The sequence below is a fragment of the Lathamus discolor genome, chromosome 2 (assembly GCF_037157495.1).
Source record: "Lathamus discolor isolate bLatDis1 chromosome 2, bLatDis1.hap1, whole genome shotgun sequence".
NCBI classification, from domain to species: domain Eukaryota; kingdom Metazoa; phylum Chordata; class Aves; order Psittaciformes; family Psittacidae; genus Lathamus; species Lathamus discolor.
This window is the reverse complement of record NC_088885.1, coordinates 140062691-140084046: the sequence shown is the minus strand read 5'-3', so window position 1 is coordinate 140084046 and position 21356 is coordinate 140062691. Positions and strand designations below refer to the sequence as shown.

The following is a 21356-nucleotide window of genomic DNA, read 5'->3' as shown; positions in this document are numbered from 1 at the left end:
CACACTGCTAGCACTCCAATATATACAGCACATGCACTTGTAACACAAGAATGCATTTGACTTGGATGCAAAAAGAAAGGAAGAAACTGGAAGTGAGAGAATGGACAAAGAACCCCATGGAGGGGTAGGATTGGATTGCATTCTCTTGGAGTCAGAAGTAAGAAGGGGGAGGATGGGATTGCTTTCTCATGGGGTCAGAAGAGAGAAGGGACAAATCAGAAACTCCTTTAGAATTACTGGAAAAGTAATGGATACAGGATGCTTCTTGGTCAAACACTGGAAGAATAGAGCCACTAATGTCAGGGACCATAGGAGGACAGAGGGGAAAAACCAGACTGAATGAGAAATGGAATGAGGTGACAAAAGAAACAGCCATTCTGTAACTGGTACAAAATAACATTGCACAGAGAGATTGGGATGAAATAAAATCTGACAAGTCAAGGTGGAAAATTGGAGAGGAAAATGAGAAACAAGGCTCTTAACTAGCATACTGAACATGGAAAATGACTTTGGGAATAGGACTCATCTGATTCTGACTCTCCTGTTCACAAGTACCATGACAATATTGAGATGGTATCGCATTTTCCTACAAGAACCTTTTCTATTCACAAGGAAATAAAAAGGCCAGCCATTAAGACAGCCAGGTGCAGTCCAAGAGAAGCAGATTCTATCCCTTCCCCTTTCCCAGAGGCCTTGTGTATCAAGGCATAGATCCCTTGAAACGTTTTTAAAAGTATTTACGAATCGCATGTTCTTCGTTCACTGGGAGTCTGGCATGAGACCCTGGAGCCTGATTTGTAGTGCTAAGTAAAGTACTGGAATTGAAGTCTGTGGTGTCTGTTATGCCTGGACAGAACCTGGTTGTCTCAGACTCTGATCACAGTTTCTCAATTCTTAATCAATAAATGCAGGACAATCCTACCACACTTACAGAATACTATACATATTCTACGTGTGAAATAAATATGGGATAGCACACGTATAACTGAAAAGTTGATGAGGAAATTATTTTTTTCTTTTATAGCTTTCTTGAGTTGTATGAGAAATGATTCCTAACATCAAAAAGTGAACAGTGAATTATTCAATCCATAGAGTGTACGTTCCAGAAGAATGTACAGATGTGATGCTCAACATTGAAAGACTTAAGCAGCTGACGAATAGCAGTATTTACAAACCCTCCATTCAGCAGGTTTTTTACACATGCAGGAATTGGCACTTTTAAAATCTTACAACATCTAAGAAACTGCGATGATCAGACCTGATCTAAATGAAGGAAAGAGAAAGCAATAATTTCAACACTTAAAACACACCACAGAAAAACCATGCTAGCTGTTGATAATGTGGAAGCTAACACCTGTAAAAAAATTCTTGAACAGGACTTTGTCTACCTAGGTAGACTTAGGATGTAGAAACCTAGAATTCACATAAGAAGTGATCCTGAATGGTTTCTTTTCACTTAGTGTTGAAGCCCTGGAAACTTAATTGACACACACACACTCATATACTTTCCTTCCCTAGCCAGATGTGAACATAACTCTTGATTGAATTTCTGTTGTAACCTACATTCAGGCAAACAGGCATCTAAATTCAGCGCATCCTGAAACTGTCTTCTACGTGTAAAGTGGTCCATCTGTTGCACTCCTTAAGACAGGCTTCCAGGTAAGAATACCTGCCATGTACAGAGCAAGACCAAAGAGCTCTTCTGCAGTCTGGTGATGAGGGTAATCATCGGGGGGGAAAGAGATGAGGGTCTGGTCACAGCTTCATAGGATTCTTTCAGTTTATAAACAAGAGTGGTCAAATACAAAACCAATATATATTCTGTGTAACAGGTCTGCGATCTGCTACACCAAAATTAAGCTTTCTTTGCTACCACCTCGCATGCACATTCCCAGCCACACAGTATTTCATATTCAAATGAGAATTCATATTCTAGAAAAGAAAGGGATGTGCAACAGCTTGATTATAAAGGCACTCTTCTGAGAGACTGGTTCAAATTCTTCAGTCTAAATAGGGCTTAAACCACAAATGTCTTATTTCTGGAAAGAGCCTCCTACACATAGAAAGGTATATAAAAGCTGACTGCTGGTGTTGCATTCTGAGAAATGAGGATACAAGTGTCTAGTATTCTTGTTTGGTCCTCTGTGGCATCAGAAAAGGACTGTTCCCTCTGGAGAGCCAACTAACACTGTGGAGTAGCCTAAGTTTCAAATAGAGTTAATGGGGTGTCCTTTATTTGGGCTGGATCACTCACTACAGATATTGAGGTACTTACTTCTTCCCTTCAACCTACAAGTCTAAGCTCCTCCTCAAGGCACCCCAGACTTATTTGAAGCTAGCACAAGTTATATGAGTTAAGGACACAATTTCAGCTCACTAAATTTCATTCTTTTTCTTTTAGATCTCATGTTAACAAGAAATTTTATTCAAAGATCTGATAGAGGTCAGAGTTCTAGAAAAGAAGTAACCATGTGATTAGGACCCATACTCTAATACATATTCATAAGCAAAATCAGTTCAGAAAATCTAGATAATAAAATTGTTACTTGCTATATTCTTATCTCATGAATACTTGACTGCTTAACTATGCAATCCTAATGTGTTTTGTGTACAGCACATAAAGGCACACCATAACTGAACTGATAACTTAAGATTTAAAAACAGAATATTTGAACATTATAATTCTATGCTACATTTTACTCTTTATTTGTTATATAAGGGTTACTTCACATATCATGGAAAAGAGATAAAACTTGTGTCACTGGGAGAGACTGCTTGCCCTGCAGCCTGATTTCTTCCACCACAGCTTACCCAAACATCACTAAGTTTGAAAGACAGCAAGCCAGGCATTTTTGTTCTTCTGTTGTTCGTTATGATTTTTCAAGTAACCTTCATAGCTGTTTATTAGTGCAGTATTTTGAAACTGAGATACTACTTTTCTTTCTTGCATTTTTCTGAATCTGAACAGGATATGTTGTATCAGATCAGCAGGATCTGTTGTTGAAAATAAAATATTATCTCAGGTGATTCTAAAAAATGCTTACATCAATTATTTTATTTGGACTTAAGTTGATGTAGATGCAGACACTGCCCTGAGCTGGTAAAGTCTTGGGTGTAGCTGAGGTGAGCTTGGGATGTTGTTAAACATACCTTTAACATATTCTGACTACTGAAGGCTATTAAACCAAACTATTACTGCTGTCTGCTTCAGCTGCGGTCTGATATGTTGGAAAAAATACAAAAAAAGGCTGTCAAACTGTAGAGCCTCGAGGATATGAAGGCCAGAAAACTATTTAGGCTGCCCTAATCCAGATTTTTTTTGAAAATTCCTGGTTTAGTGGCTTCTTGATTTCAGTAATGCCAAGTAGATGCATGCATATATTTTTATACGTAATCAAATATATTGTTGTTTTGTATTAAAGCAAAAAGAATGTCTGAAATTTCTGAAGTCAGGAAAAATACCAGTTTTTCATGGCAAATCTGGCTCAAAAGGTGGCCACACCAAGTAAACAAAAGAGACTTCATGGAAAACACGAATTTAAGAACAGCTCATTCCCTACAAAGATATTGCAAAACCTCGTGCTCTGAATTAGAAAATTGCTGGTAAGCTAAACTGAATCCAAAAGTTCAGGAAATAAATTCACAGTTTCCCAAGCATTGCAGGATTAATAAAAGTTCAGGAGAAGGGTGCGAGCAGGTTTCTTCCCAATAAATGTGTTTCAAATCATCCAGTGATACAAGAGCTAGAAAATGAATGAAATGACAGCGAGAGAAGTGTGGAAGAGGAAATTGTGCCAGAATGTGGGACATTTATCACCATGATCAGTTTCAGACTAACAAGTAAAGAAGATGCAAGCAAGACTACAGATGTGCATTTCCTTCTGAGAGCAATGAAACAAATAGGTATAAACGGTGTTCAGGGATCCTCGTTCTTGTAGGGAATTCTACAGATGCAGCTATACCACAGCCCACAATGTAATGTATACTTCCTGACAACCATAAACAACAACTCAGAGCTCTGAGTTAGCTATTTTCCCATGCCAAGAAGTAACCAGAGTTCTGCACAGCTGTTGCACCGCTTCGAATACCCTTGTTCAAAAATCACAGGAGAATCTGTTCTCTGCAGCCTGCACTGTAAACATATCTTAAATTAATCCATCCCTACTAAAAGTGAGCGGATGCTGGACTTTTTGTTTCAGTCTTCCTGTTAAGGATACTGCCAAGCTCCTAAGTTTGAGTTCTTCCGGAACTCCTGTCACAAACTTTACGTTTAGCTTTAACCATTATGGAACTCTGCAAAAACCTATCAGAGAGGTCCATACTGACACCACAGGCATTGTGCAGAAACAAAACTGGGGCTAAAGACAATTCGTCTCTACAGCACCAAAAATAATCCAGCCAGAGGTGAGAGAACAAGCCTTATACACTTTCACGTCTTGGCAGATACTCTCTATCAAATATTACACTTGGTTTATTTCCTTAAATGACTACCATAATCATTTGATCAAAGTAATTTTATTTTTTTAAATTATAGGATAATAGCTTAAGTAGAAGTGATTTTTTAATGCATATTTCTTATTTTATATAATGTGATTAAAATAAGGAACTGCTACACGTTAATTCTACATTATGGTATTTCATGAAACATTCAGGTTTCAGGACACATTTCCTTTTTAAATTGAACAATTAATTTTCATATAAATTCTTAATTTATTTTGCACATATCTAAAAATAAATTACATATTAAAAGACTACTTATGGTATTTGCCTTTATGAACTACTTAGCAACTTGTGATTGAATTCATATCCCTCTTTGATTTCATTACCATTTACAAAAGCCAAATTTCTTAATCATGCTAAAGGATGTTTTAAATTTTTAATACAAAGCCAGTTTATGTCAGTAGCACAAAATAAGACATTAACCTAAAACAATACTGTCAAGACATGACCTTTTTAATCTCAATCTTTTTCTTAGAATTTTTTATTTTTAATTTACATTTAAGCAGGAAGGGCTACGTTCAGGAAATAATTTATTGTGAAAAAAATTGTACTTTATCAAATATGAGTCATAACTAAACCACCTTCTACAGTCTTATTTAGAATTCCTTTATAAATATATATATATGATCTCCTTTTCCCTTTCAGTATGAAATTTTAGTCTTCTCATTCTGATCATTTAGCTCATCCTTTACATCTTCCTTGAGTAAGTCATCAAACAAGAGAAACATTTATACAGTTCCCACACAAAAGATAAACATCTCCATAAAGGCATTTTGAAAGAAAAGCAGATAATAGTCTATTACAAAAAACTGAAAAACATGCAGCAAAGCAAGATAAGCATTGTAACATATTAGTAAAACCTACTTTAGCATTAATCTACAGTACCTTAGGAGTTTCCTAATGAAAAAAGGCAAACAACTTGTACCTAAAAAGAATACCAAAGCTAAATAAATTCAGTAACATAATGGGAGAATTTTTTATTGTTTAGTAAAATTTTTATTATTTTGATCTAACTTTAGCAAATGCAAGACCCAAGTTTCGTACACAATAAATCTGTTTCTTTTAACAAGGTACAAATTTTTTGCCTGCCTTTCACTCAAGGCGCTACTATTACTTGGAAAATGCAAAAAAAGATGTGTTAAGTAATGGTAATGAATGATTTAAAGAGACATTCATCTTTATATAACAAACTCAAGCACAAAATTACTTATTTCTTAAACAGTACACACATCTTGTATGTGGGATGCATAGCTATCATCACTATTGAAACCTGTACGAGTTTACTATTGGGTAAACAGCAAACAAAAACGAGTTGTCTCTTTAAATTTTAATTTAATATTTTAAACTCCATGCAGAATTTTACAAGCTGCTCACAAGATGACATGAAACTTGTTAATATGTTTTAAAGCAACAAACTGAAAATATGGGAAAACGGACTATAAGGTAACGTTTTCCTACTATGCATTTTCCATAACAAACAAAAGAAAAATCCACAACTTTAGGTTCTGTCAGGCAGACGAAGTCTTTACCTGAACCCTAGGAACAAAAGGCGTTGTTCTTCTACTAAGGCTTTGGCTCTGGTAAGCAAAATTAAAGAAAAAGCAATAAAACAAAACCAAAAAGGACAACACGCTGGAAACTAAAAGACCAAAAGTAAAAACAAAGACACACAACTATTACTTTAAACACAGCTTTACACCAACAACATATTTATATAACACAAAGTATTTTAATGCAGTGCATAAATTAAATCTGCAGATTTGTTAACAACTCATATCAAAACCCTGTGATGGAAATTCTGGCCTTAGGGAAGTCAGCAAGAATTTTGCCACTGATTCCCCAGAAGCAAGGATTTCTCTTTGCAGATCCACAGATAACATTTACAATAGATTCAAAAATAACATTAACAAAAGGAGCAGGTCAGCAAAGTGTGATTTAAAAGTGGGGAAGCAAACATAAGTTCAGCTTGATCATCTCTTTTAGAAAGATTATAGATTCTGTCTCTGAATATGCATCAAGTACATTTCCAACATTGTCAGGTTTGCTTGCTTTCTAGAATAAAGCAAGTAAAGTAAAAGGTTTTCTCTTTTATGCAATTTTAAGGGGCATTTCTATAAAAAGCCCTCCTAAATATTTTTTTGAATTATTCAAAGAAAGTTAGTGCTATCTGGTATTAGCATTACATGGGTGAAGGTACAATCAATGTCTTTCAATTCTCTAGCAATAATGACAGAAATGACATATGGTATATACAGAAAACCCCAGCATGAAATGGGATCTAGAGTATTTAGCAAACTTAGTAGTTGCATTGCACACATAGATGCTTTTATAACTCTTGTTTTTTTTTTTTGTTATGTAACACTTTATTCCAGACAACATACAGCCTTGTGGCTTCCAGGGGCTACATCAAGACTACCACAGTACAGGCAACTCTCCTAAATTCCTGGACTATCTACAAACTCTAACCAACCATTCTCCATCTTCACTTGAGATAAATAACTAATGGAGTGGCATAGAAAGGATATTGAGTCTAGGGAATGCACAGGAATTATCTGGCCTGACCAGGGAGGCTGGACTAGGTGATCTCTTGTGGTCCTTTCAGCCTCCACCATTCTGTGATCCTCAGACTGCTACAGTGTGGGGGAAGTAGGTCACAACAATCACAGCACTCTGACAGATTTGAATCTGATTTTCTTCCCTGCTCTGTTTTCCTGAGATTACTGATCTATTTTGAAGTGGTGGAAAAATGCTACTACTTTGTAGTCCCTTCCATAAGAACTGTACCAAAATTATGGGTCTAGGCAGTGTGACAATGCTTCTGCCACCCTCCTCGCTTACTTGGCTTGCATAGATGCTGGAGAAACCTGTTCCATAAAATGTGTGAAGTAATCTGTTCTTCAAGAACAGATGTATAAGAAAAGAAGATGCATAAGAAAATTTGACAGTGGATCACAGGACTTGTCTGATGTGCTCCTGTGCTCTGTGAGGTGCAGCAGCTTCACACTGTCCCCTACTCTGACAAGCCCTGTGAATGTCACCTACTCATGTATAATAAATCTTTGCTCACTCCTCTATATTACAAGAGAAATACAGATACTCCAGAATATCACAATCCTAAAAGGTATAGAATGCCTCCCATCGTGCCCCAAGGACTCTCACCTGCCATATTCTGCCTTGGAAAATGGAAGGCAATAAACACATTATACGTATTACCTAGAAATTTTCCAGGGTTTGTTGTTAGGGCAACAGAAATTTACTCGTGTAGAGGTACAAAGGGTCAAAAAGAAAGGGGAAAAGGAAAAGGCAAAACATCTCATATTTAACCTAATCCCCCCAATATGCTGATATATTATGCCCTTCACAATGTACAATATCTGCTTCATAATATACTACATATATTGCAACTATAATTAATCGACCTCTCTTTTTATTGTTTTATAAACTGAGTATGTATGTTTAAGTGGTCCTGTGGTTCAGCTGTGCAAGGAAATAGATTAATTTTATAAATTGCATCCCTTTTCTGTTAGAATTTCCAGCAGTACAAAAAAGAAATATTGTAATTTTATACCTGTATCCATTTACATGGTCTTGTAGTCATCGGTCTCTAAACCTAACTATTGTAAAAGCGTTCCAAGTTACACCTTTCATGCAGTATTGAAAAAGTAGCCAGAATGTAGTAATGAAGCGAAGAGCACCAACACACAAAGGATACTGACTTTTTCAAAATGGTATTAAAGGAAAAACAAATCAGTGGAAAATCACAGAAACAGGAACCAGTCAAAGGAAATAATGAAGCAATAATTGCAGTAGCAGTCACATACTCCCCTGAAAGAACAGTGTGAATCAAAAATGCTACAAATTTTACAGAATACAGATAATATATATAACATATATATAACACAACAGTTTGCTATAGCTGCACGTATCTTTTTCAATCAAATACATATTGTGTTAATGGAAGGAAGATTTCCTAGCTATGTGATACGGTTTGCTTCATGGGAAATCCTACTAGCCAGCTCTAGAGTGTCACTGTAACCTCAAGTGGAACAAACAGGTACACAGACCAATGTCAATAAGCAGGAAAACACAGAAGACTTGAAGAGATACATATCCCTGAATTACAGAGGGGCATCACTGCAGCTAAACTGGCTAAAACCATGCTGAACATAAAGAAATCCATTCTGAAATACTAACAATATTAAAACCCCTGAAGGATTTGTAGCATTGTCTGCATACATGCAACTATTCAGTCAAATACTTTAGACCTCCACCTGAACTGTAGGTACCTCTGCTTCTGCCCACAGCTCTCGGATTTCACAGCCCACTAACCACAGTTGCCCTAAGAGCAGCCCACCAGGACTACATGGAATTAAACAGAAGTTCAGAAAATACAGAAAACACGTCCAAAATCTTGCCTACCATTCTTTCCCTCAGATTCATCACACGTGTCTGAATTCAGCTACCATCACCCAGAATGGGAGCTGACCTGCCACTTCCACACAGAACAGCATCCTGTCCCCATTTACTGCCAGGGCTCTTCAGTTATTCTCCTGCTAGGCATTCACCATAAAGAGCACATCCCCTAATAAATTCTGAATTTAGTATTTCCTTTAATTTCCATCATACTCAGCTATTCAGAATGAATGAGTGTTCCATCAACTGTTCTGTCAGAAATGAGCTGATTAAAAAAAAAAAAAAAGGAAAATCAAGATACTGAAAAGCTTGCCCATTCTGTAGTGTTGAAACTGAAATATATTTCTGAACAGGGGAAATTTGTAAAATTCAGTCTTCCCCCATTACTTCAGCCTTGCTAAAGGCCCAAAATGGGAAGATCTCATAGTCCATTCTAATTTTTCAAAACATCTCCAACTCTACAAAGGGCTGGTTTTTTTCACTCTTACAAAGTTTCAAAACTGTTCGAAGTCATAAAATAACAAATCAAGATTTTAAAAAGTGAAGGAAAAAAGAGTCATTGCACTATCTCTAGACACACAAATGCCCAAATTTTAAAAGTAAAAAAAAAAATTGTGATTTTTTTAAACAAACTTGAAATATCAGATCAAAAAGGAAAAGAAAAAATGTTCCTGTTGAATATTTCAGTTCCTTAAAATCTTGAAAATATATTTTAGTCAAGGCATTTCAATGTGCCCAACTAGGTGCTACATTACTATCTATCCACACTATGTTCAGAGATTCTGACAAGCCACCCTTCCTCACAAAGCAAACACTTTAGTACTAGCCTCCCAAAGCTTTGAGCCAACAGCAGCAGGAGCTAGGTTGTGCCATTAAGACGATTAACATGAAATACAGCTATTTACAACTTCTCTTTAGCTGGTGAGGTAAGATAAGCATTCAAACCTTCAAGCTGTCTACTAATGTTAGGTGTCAACATTGAGACAGTGAGACTTTAGATAGTTACTGAGTATTTCTGACATCAGTGTCACTCCACTGGAGCTGCGTGTTCTCAGGGATCAGCTGCTCTCTGAAGGAAATAAGGATACTGTGTAGCAGGGAGTACTGTATAATTGCAAACAGTACATAAGGAAGTACAAAGAGGACAAACACAGGAAAGATCTTCAACTGTTTTCTGACATTTTGTTTCCTTAAATGGAAAGAGGTGTTATAAATTTATTACTAAATGCATTTATATATTGAAACAAGCAAAAAAAAAAAAAAAAGCAATTCAAAATAGGAATGATGCCTTCTTGAGTTAAGCTCTGAATTTAAATACCATTCTAAGATATAAAACCTTGTGAATTCCATTGTGAGAACACACCTCCAAATCTACTGATACTATTCTAACACACCTCAAACTGCAATATTCAAACCACAAAATCAACAGACTTACTGATTTTACTAATAAATCCTAATCTTAAACTCCCAAAGATTTTGTTTCTGAACCTGAGGAAGTAAGGAAGTCAGTTCTGTGTGGTTCCTATTTGTACCATCATTCCACAGTGCTTGTGCATTGGATGTCTAAGCAGCTAACTATAGACCTTGAATTTCATGGTTGGAGCTAGGAACCAAAACTTTTTGTTAGCCTAGTTTTTATGATATTTAGCCAAAAGAGATTTCTTTCCCTCACTTCACAATTTTTGGTGCATTGCAAAACTAAACTGATTTTTAGAAACCTTGGTCTGTGTATTTTGACAGCTCATGTTCTCTTATAATTGCATTTTGTGCAAAGAACTCTGCACTCTACAGTCAAGATTTCTAGTTTTTCATTTATCCAAAGGACTGAGTCTTTCAAAGTAGTTAAGTAAAACAGTTACAGAAAATTAAAAATTATATATTGTAAATGGCTGGGCTGATGAGCAAAACAAATAATGTCTCATGCATTGCAAAATGGAGCCAACATGGCTGATGAATTGAAAAAGGCCCATTTCTTCCTCTCCTCTACCAATACCATACACCATTTCTGTAAGACCTTTAAAAAGTCTGCTTAGATTTTATGCATATTTTAATGGCGCACTCATCTTAACATAAACAACTTGGAAGAAATATGAATGTGACATTTTTAAACATGTTTAGTACCAGCTTTGTGCTGCTTCTACTCCATTTTCCTCTCATTTTCAACATGTACCAGGCCACAACTGAGCACTTTTGAAAAATCACACTTTGGAATTGTCAATGACACAGAAAAGTGTACAAAACTTCAGTTTAGTACAAAAAATTTACCATTTTAAAGAAAACATTCATGTAATGAACTTTGTTCTCAATGCAAGTGAAGAACAAAAGAGAGTAACACTGGTACAAAGAATACAACCAAAGTAACATTAGTAAACAACCAAAGAGAAATCTGGGAAAGGTATATATGAAAGCTAAGGCATAAGAAATAAGCAATATTAATGTCCAAGCACACAGGTAATAAAATCTACCAACTGCTCATGTAAGTATTACAGTTGAAAAAGTGTGTACACTCAGTAGCACAAAGGCAACTGGAGGCCATGATGAGACCTTTCTGAAAATTTGACTCTACCAGTCTAGCTTACTATAAAAATATACATACGTATACATATCTCTAATTCAACATTTATAAAATTTCCAAAAACTAATAAAATAGAATGCCCTTATGAAACTATGGCCCTGTCTACTCTGAGATAAAAAAAAAATTAGCTAGTTTAACAAGAAATTTATGTTACAAGAAACCTGCACTCTGCAGTGAGAGTTGTATATACTGCAAAAAGCACGACAGTAATATCAACGAAATGTTTACATACTGAAAGTTGTCCAGACAAGAACTGCGGAACATCCCTTAACATGCCAGGACTCATAGGAGAAGTCACTGAAATAGAAGGTCGGTCCATTTTTTGAGACTCAAACGAACTAGAACCTGCAACCATAAATAAAATACTATATAAATAGTAGCACTTATTAATTTTTCACAACATTCTTTAAATAAAAATTGTAGAAATATAACCTAACATACAATAAGGCTTTGAGAAATGTACATTTTTCATCTATTTCAAATTATCAAATAATGATTCTAAATCTTTTCCTGCTCACAGGCAATCAAAAGCTTTTATTTATAGAGTAAAAAAAAACCTTATTCAGATAATTCTGACCATAATCATGTCAGTAAGTTGAAGGCCCAAAATTCCTACATAGTAAAGTAAATAACTGTGGTCAAAAGAATTCAGTCTTATTATTATTATCTTGTACAATCAGACAAATTTCTAATGAAATTTTTACAAAAACATCAAGATGCTTATAATGAGTTTTGTGCATTTTGTTTTCAAATCTACAAGGTTTGCAAAATGTCAGAGGACAAGTTTTGACATATAATACATAGAGTAAAAAGTAAAGTATTTTTATAAATACAAAAGACAATCCACATCTCACAAAACATAAAATGGATTTTATTTTAAGACTTGGCTGATCAGTGGAAAGTTTTGGAGTTTGTCATATTATTATAATCAAGTTTCTGCCACTGCATTTATTCATAGCTTCTATTATAAAAGAGTTCTAAAACAATGATAAAAAATAACTCCAGGCTGAAATCCATCATATCAGATCAAGCCAAAGAACAAGTAATTTTCCTCACATGAAATACTGAGTTAGCCAATTTAAGGAGTGCTGAATGGTTCTGATAGAGTGGAAATATTCTGATTTTAAAATAGCTATCTCTCAGGTTGTAAATGAACAACATTTCATCACCATTTTTAGTTTACACGGTTCAATTGAGATGCAAAACAACAGGAAATTAAAAATTATTATTAATGTTTCTGTATATTAGTTAGAATTATACTTTTCTTTTCAATCAAAAATAGCCTAACCCTATAACCAAATGTCAAGCCTAAATCGAAATATCCTGACTTTTGATAGTTTATTATTAAACAGAGGTAGATAGATAATACAGTAAGATGACATATTGAGACAAATATGGACAAAGAGACAAAAGCTGTACTGACTGTAGATGACATATTTCAATCTTTTTGTGCTTACATAAAAGAGAGAGATTTTCCTACCCCATAATTGAAACTTACTGGATTCCAGCTGTGCATGTGTGCTGTCAGGTATTCTGGGAATGTCCCTGAAATCAGGAAAATTAAGACAGGCTGATCCTTTATCTAACAAGCATATTCAAATTTCAGTTACACTATAACACTTTTCAAGTCAACATGGAATGCCTTGGGAAAGGTGTATGATCTGCTGGCTGTCTTCAGCCACGGGGAAGACTAATCTTTTATTCAGAATAAATAATTTCAGTGGCAAATTAAAGCCCATAGAGCAAGTGGTTTGGTGGATGCAGGAGAGAGTCTGCACAGTCACAAATAAAACAGTTCAGTAGATAAAAAAAGAACAATCTCAGAGTTAACAGCAGACTAAAACTGTGAGGAGTAGACTTTATGATGACATTATACATTAATTAAATTTACTGGATCCTTATTCAAACATATTAAAGTGCCAATAGTGGCAATCCCAAGATGTCCTTTACTGTCCTTGAAACCCAAGTTTGGACAATCTTACCTTTTCCATGACTAAATAAATTGTGCAAGTTCATTTGGCAAAATTGCATACTTGCATATACATGAGATGTTTCAACACCTGTATTAAATCATGTGTACAGCTATGTAATTTTAAAGCACTCAGTTGCAATGACTAAGTAACTCATTACGTCCACCCACCTCCGAAAGGAACATTCTTCCTGTGAGGGGCAAACAGTACTGTATGCTAATAAAAACTATCAATATGCTAATAAATACTTTCAGAGGCATTTGAGCAAAGCTGAGCAAAACAAAGAGCTTCAGCTCTGACCCACAGCAAGAACAATATTTAAAATCATGATGTGTGTGGTTCAGTGCAGTTGGTTTCTGTAAGTTTGCACTGGGTGCCAGGACCCCTGTGCTGGCAGAGGGGGCTGTAGGGTGGCCTCTGTGAAAGGAGGCTGGGGCTGCTCCGTTCTGGACACAGCCCGGTACAGCCAGCTCCAACGGACCCACTGCAGGAAACAGCTGAGCCCATCAGTAAAGGTAGTGGTGCCTTTGTAATAACATATTCAGAAAATGGTTAAAAAAAGTTGTGCAGCAGCTGTGAGAGAGTAGAGTAAGGAAAAAAAAAAACCCATGAAAGAAACATCCCTGCAGACACCAAGGTCAGAGAAGGAGTGGGAAGAGGACTGACCTCAAGCCCCATGCCCCATCCCCTTGCACTGCTTGGTGGAGCAGGGAGGTAGAAGAGCCAGGAACAAAGGAGTGAATTTGAGCCTGGGAAGAAAGGAGGTAAAGGGAATGTGGGTTTATTTTTATTGTATTTCTCACTATCCTATTCTCTTATTAATTCCTAATAAATTATATTAATCCTCCCCAAGTTTGCCCATGCTGGTAGCTGCTGAGCGATCTCCTCATCCTTATCTTGACCCATGAGCTTTCCTGTCTTATTTTCTCCCCCTCTTCTACAGATGAGGAGAAAAGAGAGTGGCTAGGTGGGCATTTAATAGCCAGCCAAGCTCAACCCACTAGAAAGGTATATGAAAAGGAAGGAGAGGTTAAAAATGCTTAACATGATATCTACTGTCTCATACAATGAAAAAAAAAAAAAAAAAAAGGAAAATAATCTTTTTTTAGTATACCATTTCCAACATTTTTCAAAACTCGGCAGAAAGTTAGCTTTCCTAAGCAGATTGAGGAACCTTTCCAAGTGAATTGATGCACAGTATCCAATAACTCAAATAAATCAGGGAGCATCAGTAAGCAAAACTTGTCAGAAAATTACAAGGGTTATTGAAGAAGTAAATATTAATTTGCATATTTGATGTATACAGAATTTATAAGGGACCCAATACTTGCCTGTTACCTTACTCAGAAATACACTCCTGCACCTAACTTGTAATTTCAGAAAGCTATTTCTATTGTGTGAGTTTGAGAAGAAAACCTTGAAAATATGGATCACTGTGAACAAATTGAATATGAGTTTTCTCTGGATAGCTGAAACAATAAACCTGAAGGCTTTGAACACTATCATTTATGTTCTTAAAGCATGCATATCCCCGTACTTCATGGTAGTGTGATTGGTATTTCTTACAAGGAACTATCACTGAGATTAACAGGTATGGAAGAAGCAGAAGTAGTTTGGGGCATCTCTTTGTTTTTTAAGATATGTCCAACTCCAAGAAGATTGCATCATTCTTTCCAAATTCAAAACGTAGTAACTATGAAAATAACATGAATTTTAAAATTATTTCTGAGAATTAGAAAGCAGAAAATAGATAAATTCCTGTGTATAAGAGACAGCCAGTTCACACACAGTAACAACTTGGCCATCAAGTGCTATTTTAAGATGGAAAAAGGGATAAATTGCAAGCCAAAATGGTATCATATTTTTTCTTAAGGAGCTTTCTATTTTATCTTCCTTTATCAGCTCAGCTAGTTATCTTCAGTTTTCATAGCAGTCAGCCCATAATAAAATGAAGAACTAATAATCATGTTTACTGAAATTTGGTTTTGTATTCAGAGTATCAGGATGTGACAATAGGTTCTCTTTTTCAACTAAGTTAATTACCAGTAGCTGTCAGAAGATTTCTGGCGTGAGTTAATGTGTTGCTATGCGACCATCAAGAGACTCTCTTTATAAGTAACAGGATATTCCTCAATGCAAAAGTGAAATCCTTCAAGTGGGCATAAATTATTCTAGTTAAAATAAATACCACTCCTGACATCTGGTAAATCGAATTTTTAATGATTTTAAACACACTGGAACTTTATTCCCTGGAGCAGAACACAAACCTATGGTATTATGTTTCCTTGGGCAAGCATAAGGTATTAATTTTTATAGTCCACTTAATTATAACCTGAAATCTAAACTGAGAAGATACTACAGAATTTCCAGTTCATCAGCTCAAATATCATTGAAAAAAAGTAAAAATAAAAAAAAAATAATCTGAAGTTATGTCAATATCAAAATCCAAAGAGTTACATACATCTAACAAGAATCTAAAACCTTACCAACTTGCAGAAAGCATTCATCACTGAGACTACAGTTATAAACCCATTTAGATTAGTAACTTGCTTTTTGGAGGTGAAAACCCTCTCTGACATCTACTCCAAAAAGGCACTGTGAATAAAGTGTACAGAAAAACTTTTTTAGCCCTGATCTGGCTCAGTTCTTCAGACTTTGTGGCAAGCAGTTAATGCTGAAGAAGGCATCCTGAGAGCCCACTTCACTTTCTTTAAGGAATTTTAGATGAGCTGCTCTAGTGACAACAACTGGAGCACATGGTAACATAACAGAAGACATGATGATAAGGCAGGTAAGCAACAGACAGTAAAGATAAAAGCACAAGAAAGAATACAGAAGGTTTTCACATTGAAAAAAATGCAGAAGGAGAAAATAAATTTAATATTTTCAAGACGTAAGCAGTTCCTTGAAACTTCTGCTATAAACTTCTGTTTGAGAGAAACTATGAAAGATCTTACACTTTATGAAATGAATTTGGAACCTCTTTTTCTGAGACAATATTCTTCTAGTAACATAGTCTGTCCCTTAGCATTCCTATTATACCTGCAACTTCCAAGTTATACAGAGATTTTTAAGGATAGGACAGATGACACAGCCTTTGCACTAACAGGGTTGTGATTCAATATGTATGTAGGAGATAACTTCCCATCTCACTAACAAGATAAAGCAAATTTTGTCATTATCAAATTTCTTTAAAATTTTCAAACCAAATTAAGTTCCTGCACATAAAGTTCTGGATGCGTCGAACATGTTAAGTACTTATTACAGCTGAACAGATAAATTATCCTCACTGAAATTCTATCTTCATATTATATAGGTCTAGATTTTTTTATGCTTCTTAATTTTTAGTTGTAATATTGCCAATGCTTTCTCATAAAAAAGTAAGATAATTGTGTGCGCCTAATAAATATATTTATCATGTTCATCCAATAAATATATTTATTAATATATAATCAAGGAACCACAGAACAGCCCAGGTTGTAAGGGATCCTGAAAGACCATCTTGATCCAACCTTACACAGAGTAGTGTAGATGATATTACTTAGCACCTGTCCAGTTGTGCCATATACATCATAATAAATTCGGTGGGGGGAAAGAGAAAATTCTTAACAACTGTAAGCATCTTCAAATTCAGTGATAAGAATCCCCCTCTACACAGCCGTGGTGTGATTAGCTATGGAGCTTCTAATGGAGAAGTGAAAAATGCACGAATGTGACTGCAGGCTGTAGGAACTTGGAAGAAAAGGAACAGATGAAGAAGGGGAATTATTCACAGCCCAATATAACAAAGCAGCTACTGCTATGCAAGATTTTGAGATATAGGTCTGAAAGTTAAGAAAACGGGGCAATGTAAAGCATCAAAGAAAAAGTTCTGCAGAGTGCTAGCTATTTATTCATATATGTTCTGTATTAGATAACCTGCAATAATTTAATAGATTTCATAGATGAAGATGATGAGAATGTGGATTCAAGACTTTCCAAACCATATTGATTATGTCATTAGCATACTGCATTTTGTGCAGATTCCGCATTGCATACTCTCAATAAATTGAGTTCAGCACAATTCATAGACTAAACATAAATGCATAATTTTGTATATATTATATAAAGATGGGAATGGAGAAACAAAAATCAAGAGTCAAGAACTGCAACAATAAAGAGTATAACAATTTCAGAGCAAATGTTGGCTTGATCACCAAGTAAACAACCGCAGAAGGGAACTTTTTTTTGACCATAGTGGCATACATTGCCTGAGACTTTCTCAGAGAACACAAAATTTCACACCAGCTCTTTTTAATTACTGTTGTGATCTACCATTCTAGCTATGCTTTTGGTTTACAGAATTTTGAAGACAGTTTTACTGTTTACAATTTTTATAAATCTGTTTGATATGCTTTGCCCTAAAAGTGAAATTTAGCAACATTTTTATCATATTTAATACAAAAACTTATAAAATTACTTACCCTATTGGTCTTGAAACAACAAGCTCTACTTGTGGCTCAGGTTTGGATTCTAAAATGATGTTATACACCTCCTCAAAGGTGGCTCCTTGTAGTAGCCTTCCATTCCATTCTAATACTTCATCACCTATAATTTCAGTAATATAACACTCTTCTTAGGAAGTCTGCTGTGCACTATACTTACAATGACAATTTAAGCCATTCTACTCTCAAGTTTTCTGAACTGTGAAACCTGCGCTGGAGACAAGTCTGGAGTCCTTTATACAGGAAAATCATGAGTATAAAAGGTTTTCAGCAGCTTAACTTCAAATACGTAAAGTTCAGTGAAACAATAATATCACCACTAGGTGATATTATTGAGTGAGTGCTTATTGAGTTGCTCACAGTTGCTCACAGCTCTTAGTTGCTTTGGCAGCTGTGGTTTACTAAAGTCCCAACATGCTCTTTAGGAAATGCAGCTCTTTAAAACAGCATATCTATCTCACCAACTTACTGTTTTGAAGATCAATTTAACTCTACAAGTTTAGGATTTAAAGTTCAGCTAGTTCTTATGTTAATAGCTAATATTTCTGACACGTTCTTCAATTTAGCTATCTATGGTTTGCATGTTGGGATAGAAGCAGTTTCTTAGCTGAGCTGGTTCTGTTCACACAATTGTGATAGCTTAGCTTGCTCTAAATAAAATATGGACCACAAAATTACTGTACAGAACATTAGTGGAATAGTATTTTGAGTATGAAAGCATGAGTAATAATGCTAAAATATAATTCTGAACAATGTGAGAATTTATCTATTTGACAAAAGAAGTAATGTCAATAATCTAGTAACTAAATGTCAGGTTGAATTCTGCGGTAGTTCATCATACCTTTTCAACATAACTTCATAGCTAATTAAACTCAGTTGTTATCACCTTCAGAAAAGCAACTCACCAGTATAGAACTATAGTAGATACATACCTGGTCTAAGATGCCCCACTGTATCAGCTAAGCTTCCTTTTTTAACTTTGGTGATAAATGCGCAGAGTCGACCTGATTCAGTCATCTTTCCTCCCACTACCTGTTTCAAAGAGGAAGCATATTCATAGAATGAAAATTACTTTAAATTACTTCAATGTTCTGGCAACAGAAAGAAGAATTCAGTTATTTTCCTGGTTTTCAGGTAGCCCGGGTAAGACACATAAACTTGAAGAAAACCCACCACAGAATATCCGCTATAACAGGTTATGTTTCTATCTATTCTGGCTACTTGTGCAATTTAAACACAATGCAAATTTAGAATGCTAAAGCTTTTAGACTTACCAAACATATGTATAGTATTTCACTTTATTATAAATTACCACCCCAAAAAAGTAAGCTGTTGGTTATGAGACTATTTACTTCAATACTTTTTAACTGAAAATAAACGTATTAATGTAACCAAACTTATGATGTTCACACCAAGCATCAAACACCTCAATTAACCAAATTCACATTGGCTGGCAAGTCAGATGAAAATACTTGTCACACTGAAGATTTCTCTACAGGAAACTCCAACAGGTTTGACCTTAATATTTATCTCAGAATCAGGAGATTCACATACCAAAATCCACTATAACCGCATACTCTTCAAATTCTTAGGAGTTTCATAACAGCCTTCATATTGCAATTTAAAATTTGTAATACTAAATCCAGGTTAGGTTACTTTTAGTAATGCAAATATTTGAAAATTTAGGTCAGGAATAACGGCTGAAAATCACTCTCTTCAGATGTCAACTGAGATTAAAAAGTAGTTGAAGAGTTCAGCTTTTTAAGAGAAGATTTTAGAGTTTTAGATATAGAAGTTTAAACAAAAAGTACTTTATAGTGAAACTATTAGTCTCCTCTCTTGCATTTTCAGACATTAGGACAATTACACACAATCCAAAACTGCTCAAGTGGCTTCTTCACTGACTTCAAACTAAAATCGTTTGTCAATTAAATAAAAAAAATCCAAAGCATGCTGGTAGGTTATAAGTAACTACCCTTATTTAATCCCTGTTTACAGTGGATGACTATATCTGAATCTGTGTACCCAGTGAAGTCAGTGTCATCCTAAATAGAGAATGGAGAATTAATCAAACTTCTTCATAATTTCTCACAACAAGGATGTTGATTCAAAATAAATATATGCTTGTTTTTTTTTTACTGTGTGTAATTCATTCTCATTCTCATACTAGTATTGCTGGAACTGCAAACAATATCATACAAAAATGAGATCAAGATAGGAGCTAGAAATAACTTCATAATATTCAAATAATTACATTATGAAAAACATGCAAATACATTACTTTGTGATAATGTACAATAAATATTAAATCATTTTCAGTCTTGTGCATTTAAAATGTAGCAAATCACACAGTCAGGGGGAGGGAGGAGAACTTTCTGGCTTTTAGCTCTTCCACCGGTAGACTCTGCTCTGGATTGAAATGTGCTGGTCGATGAGAAAATGAACATGAGCCGGCAGTGTGCGCTTGCAGCCCAGAAAGCCAATCGTATCCTGGGCTGCATCAAAAGGAGCGTGACCAGCAGGTCGAAAGAGGTGATCCTGCCCCTCTACTCTGCTCTTGTGAGACCTCACCTGGAGTATTGTGTGCAGTTCTGGTGTCCTCAACATAAAAAGGACATGGAACTGCTGGAACAAGTCCAGAGGAGGGCCACAAGGATGATCAGGGGACTGGAGCACCTCCCGTGTGAAGACAGGCTGAGGAAGTTGGGGCTGTTCAGCCTGGAGAAGAGAAGGCTGCGTGGGGACCTCATAGCAGCCTTCCAGTACCTGAAGGGGGCCTATAGGGATGCTGGGGAGGGACTCTTCATCAGGGACTGTAGTGACAGGACAAGGGGTTAACGGGTTAAAACTTAAACAGGGGAAGTTTAAATTGGATATAAGGAGGAAATTCTTTCCTGTTAGGGTGGTGAGACACTGGAATCGGTTGCCCAGGGAGGTTGTGAGTGCTCCATCCCTGGCGGTGTTCAAGGCCAGGTTGGATGAAGCCTTGTGTGGCATGGTTTAGTGTGAGGTGTCCCTGTCCATGGCAGGGGGGTTGGAACTAGATGATCTTGAGGTCTGTCCTGGTTTGAGCAGCAGCAGTCATTTTTCTCCTTCTTAGGAGCTAGTACAGTGCTGTGTTTTGATCTTTTGGCCTGGGAACAGTGCTGATAACGCCAATGTTTTTAGTTGCTGCTCAAATGTTTGGTCTGGCCAAGGACTTTGTGAGCCTCCTGCTCTGCCAGGGAGGAGGGGAGGCCGGGAGGAAGCAGAGACAGGACACCTGACCCAAACTAGCCAAAGAGGTATTCCATACCACAGCACGTCATGCCCAGGATGTAACTTGGAGTGACCGGGAAGGGTTGGGACTGCAGGGTTGGACGAGGTATCGGTCGGTGCTCGGCTGGGGGGAGTGGGGCGAGTTATTGGTCGGCT

The 21356-nt window shown here is 36.1% G+C and overlaps 1 protein-coding gene across 29 annotated transcripts in view; it reads right to left on the bottom strand.

The window, feature by feature from the left end:
- The window catches only part of RIMS2 (regulating synaptic membrane exocytosis 2), a 452506-nt gene that overhangs the window by 192448 nt on the left and 238702 nt on the right, over positions 1–21356 (bottom strand). For 22 of the 29 annotated variants that reach the window (XM_065668760.1, XM_065668769.1, XM_065668765.1 and 19 more), the window contains 4 exons: positions 18875–18974; positions 17922–18045; positions 12987–13033; positions 11721–11833 (listed from right to left, as the gene is read on the bottom strand). In XM_065668760.1, the coding sequence (XP_065524832.1) occupies positions 11721–11833; positions 12987–13033; positions 17922–18045; positions 18875–18974 (384 nt within the window). Of the gene's footprint in view, positions 1–6029; positions 6078–11720; positions 11834–12986; positions 13034–17921; positions 18046–18874; positions 18975–21356 lie in introns of all 29 variants that reach the window. The other 7 variants (XM_065668751.1, XM_065668752.1, XM_065668763.1 and 4 more) reach the window with 1 other exon arrangement.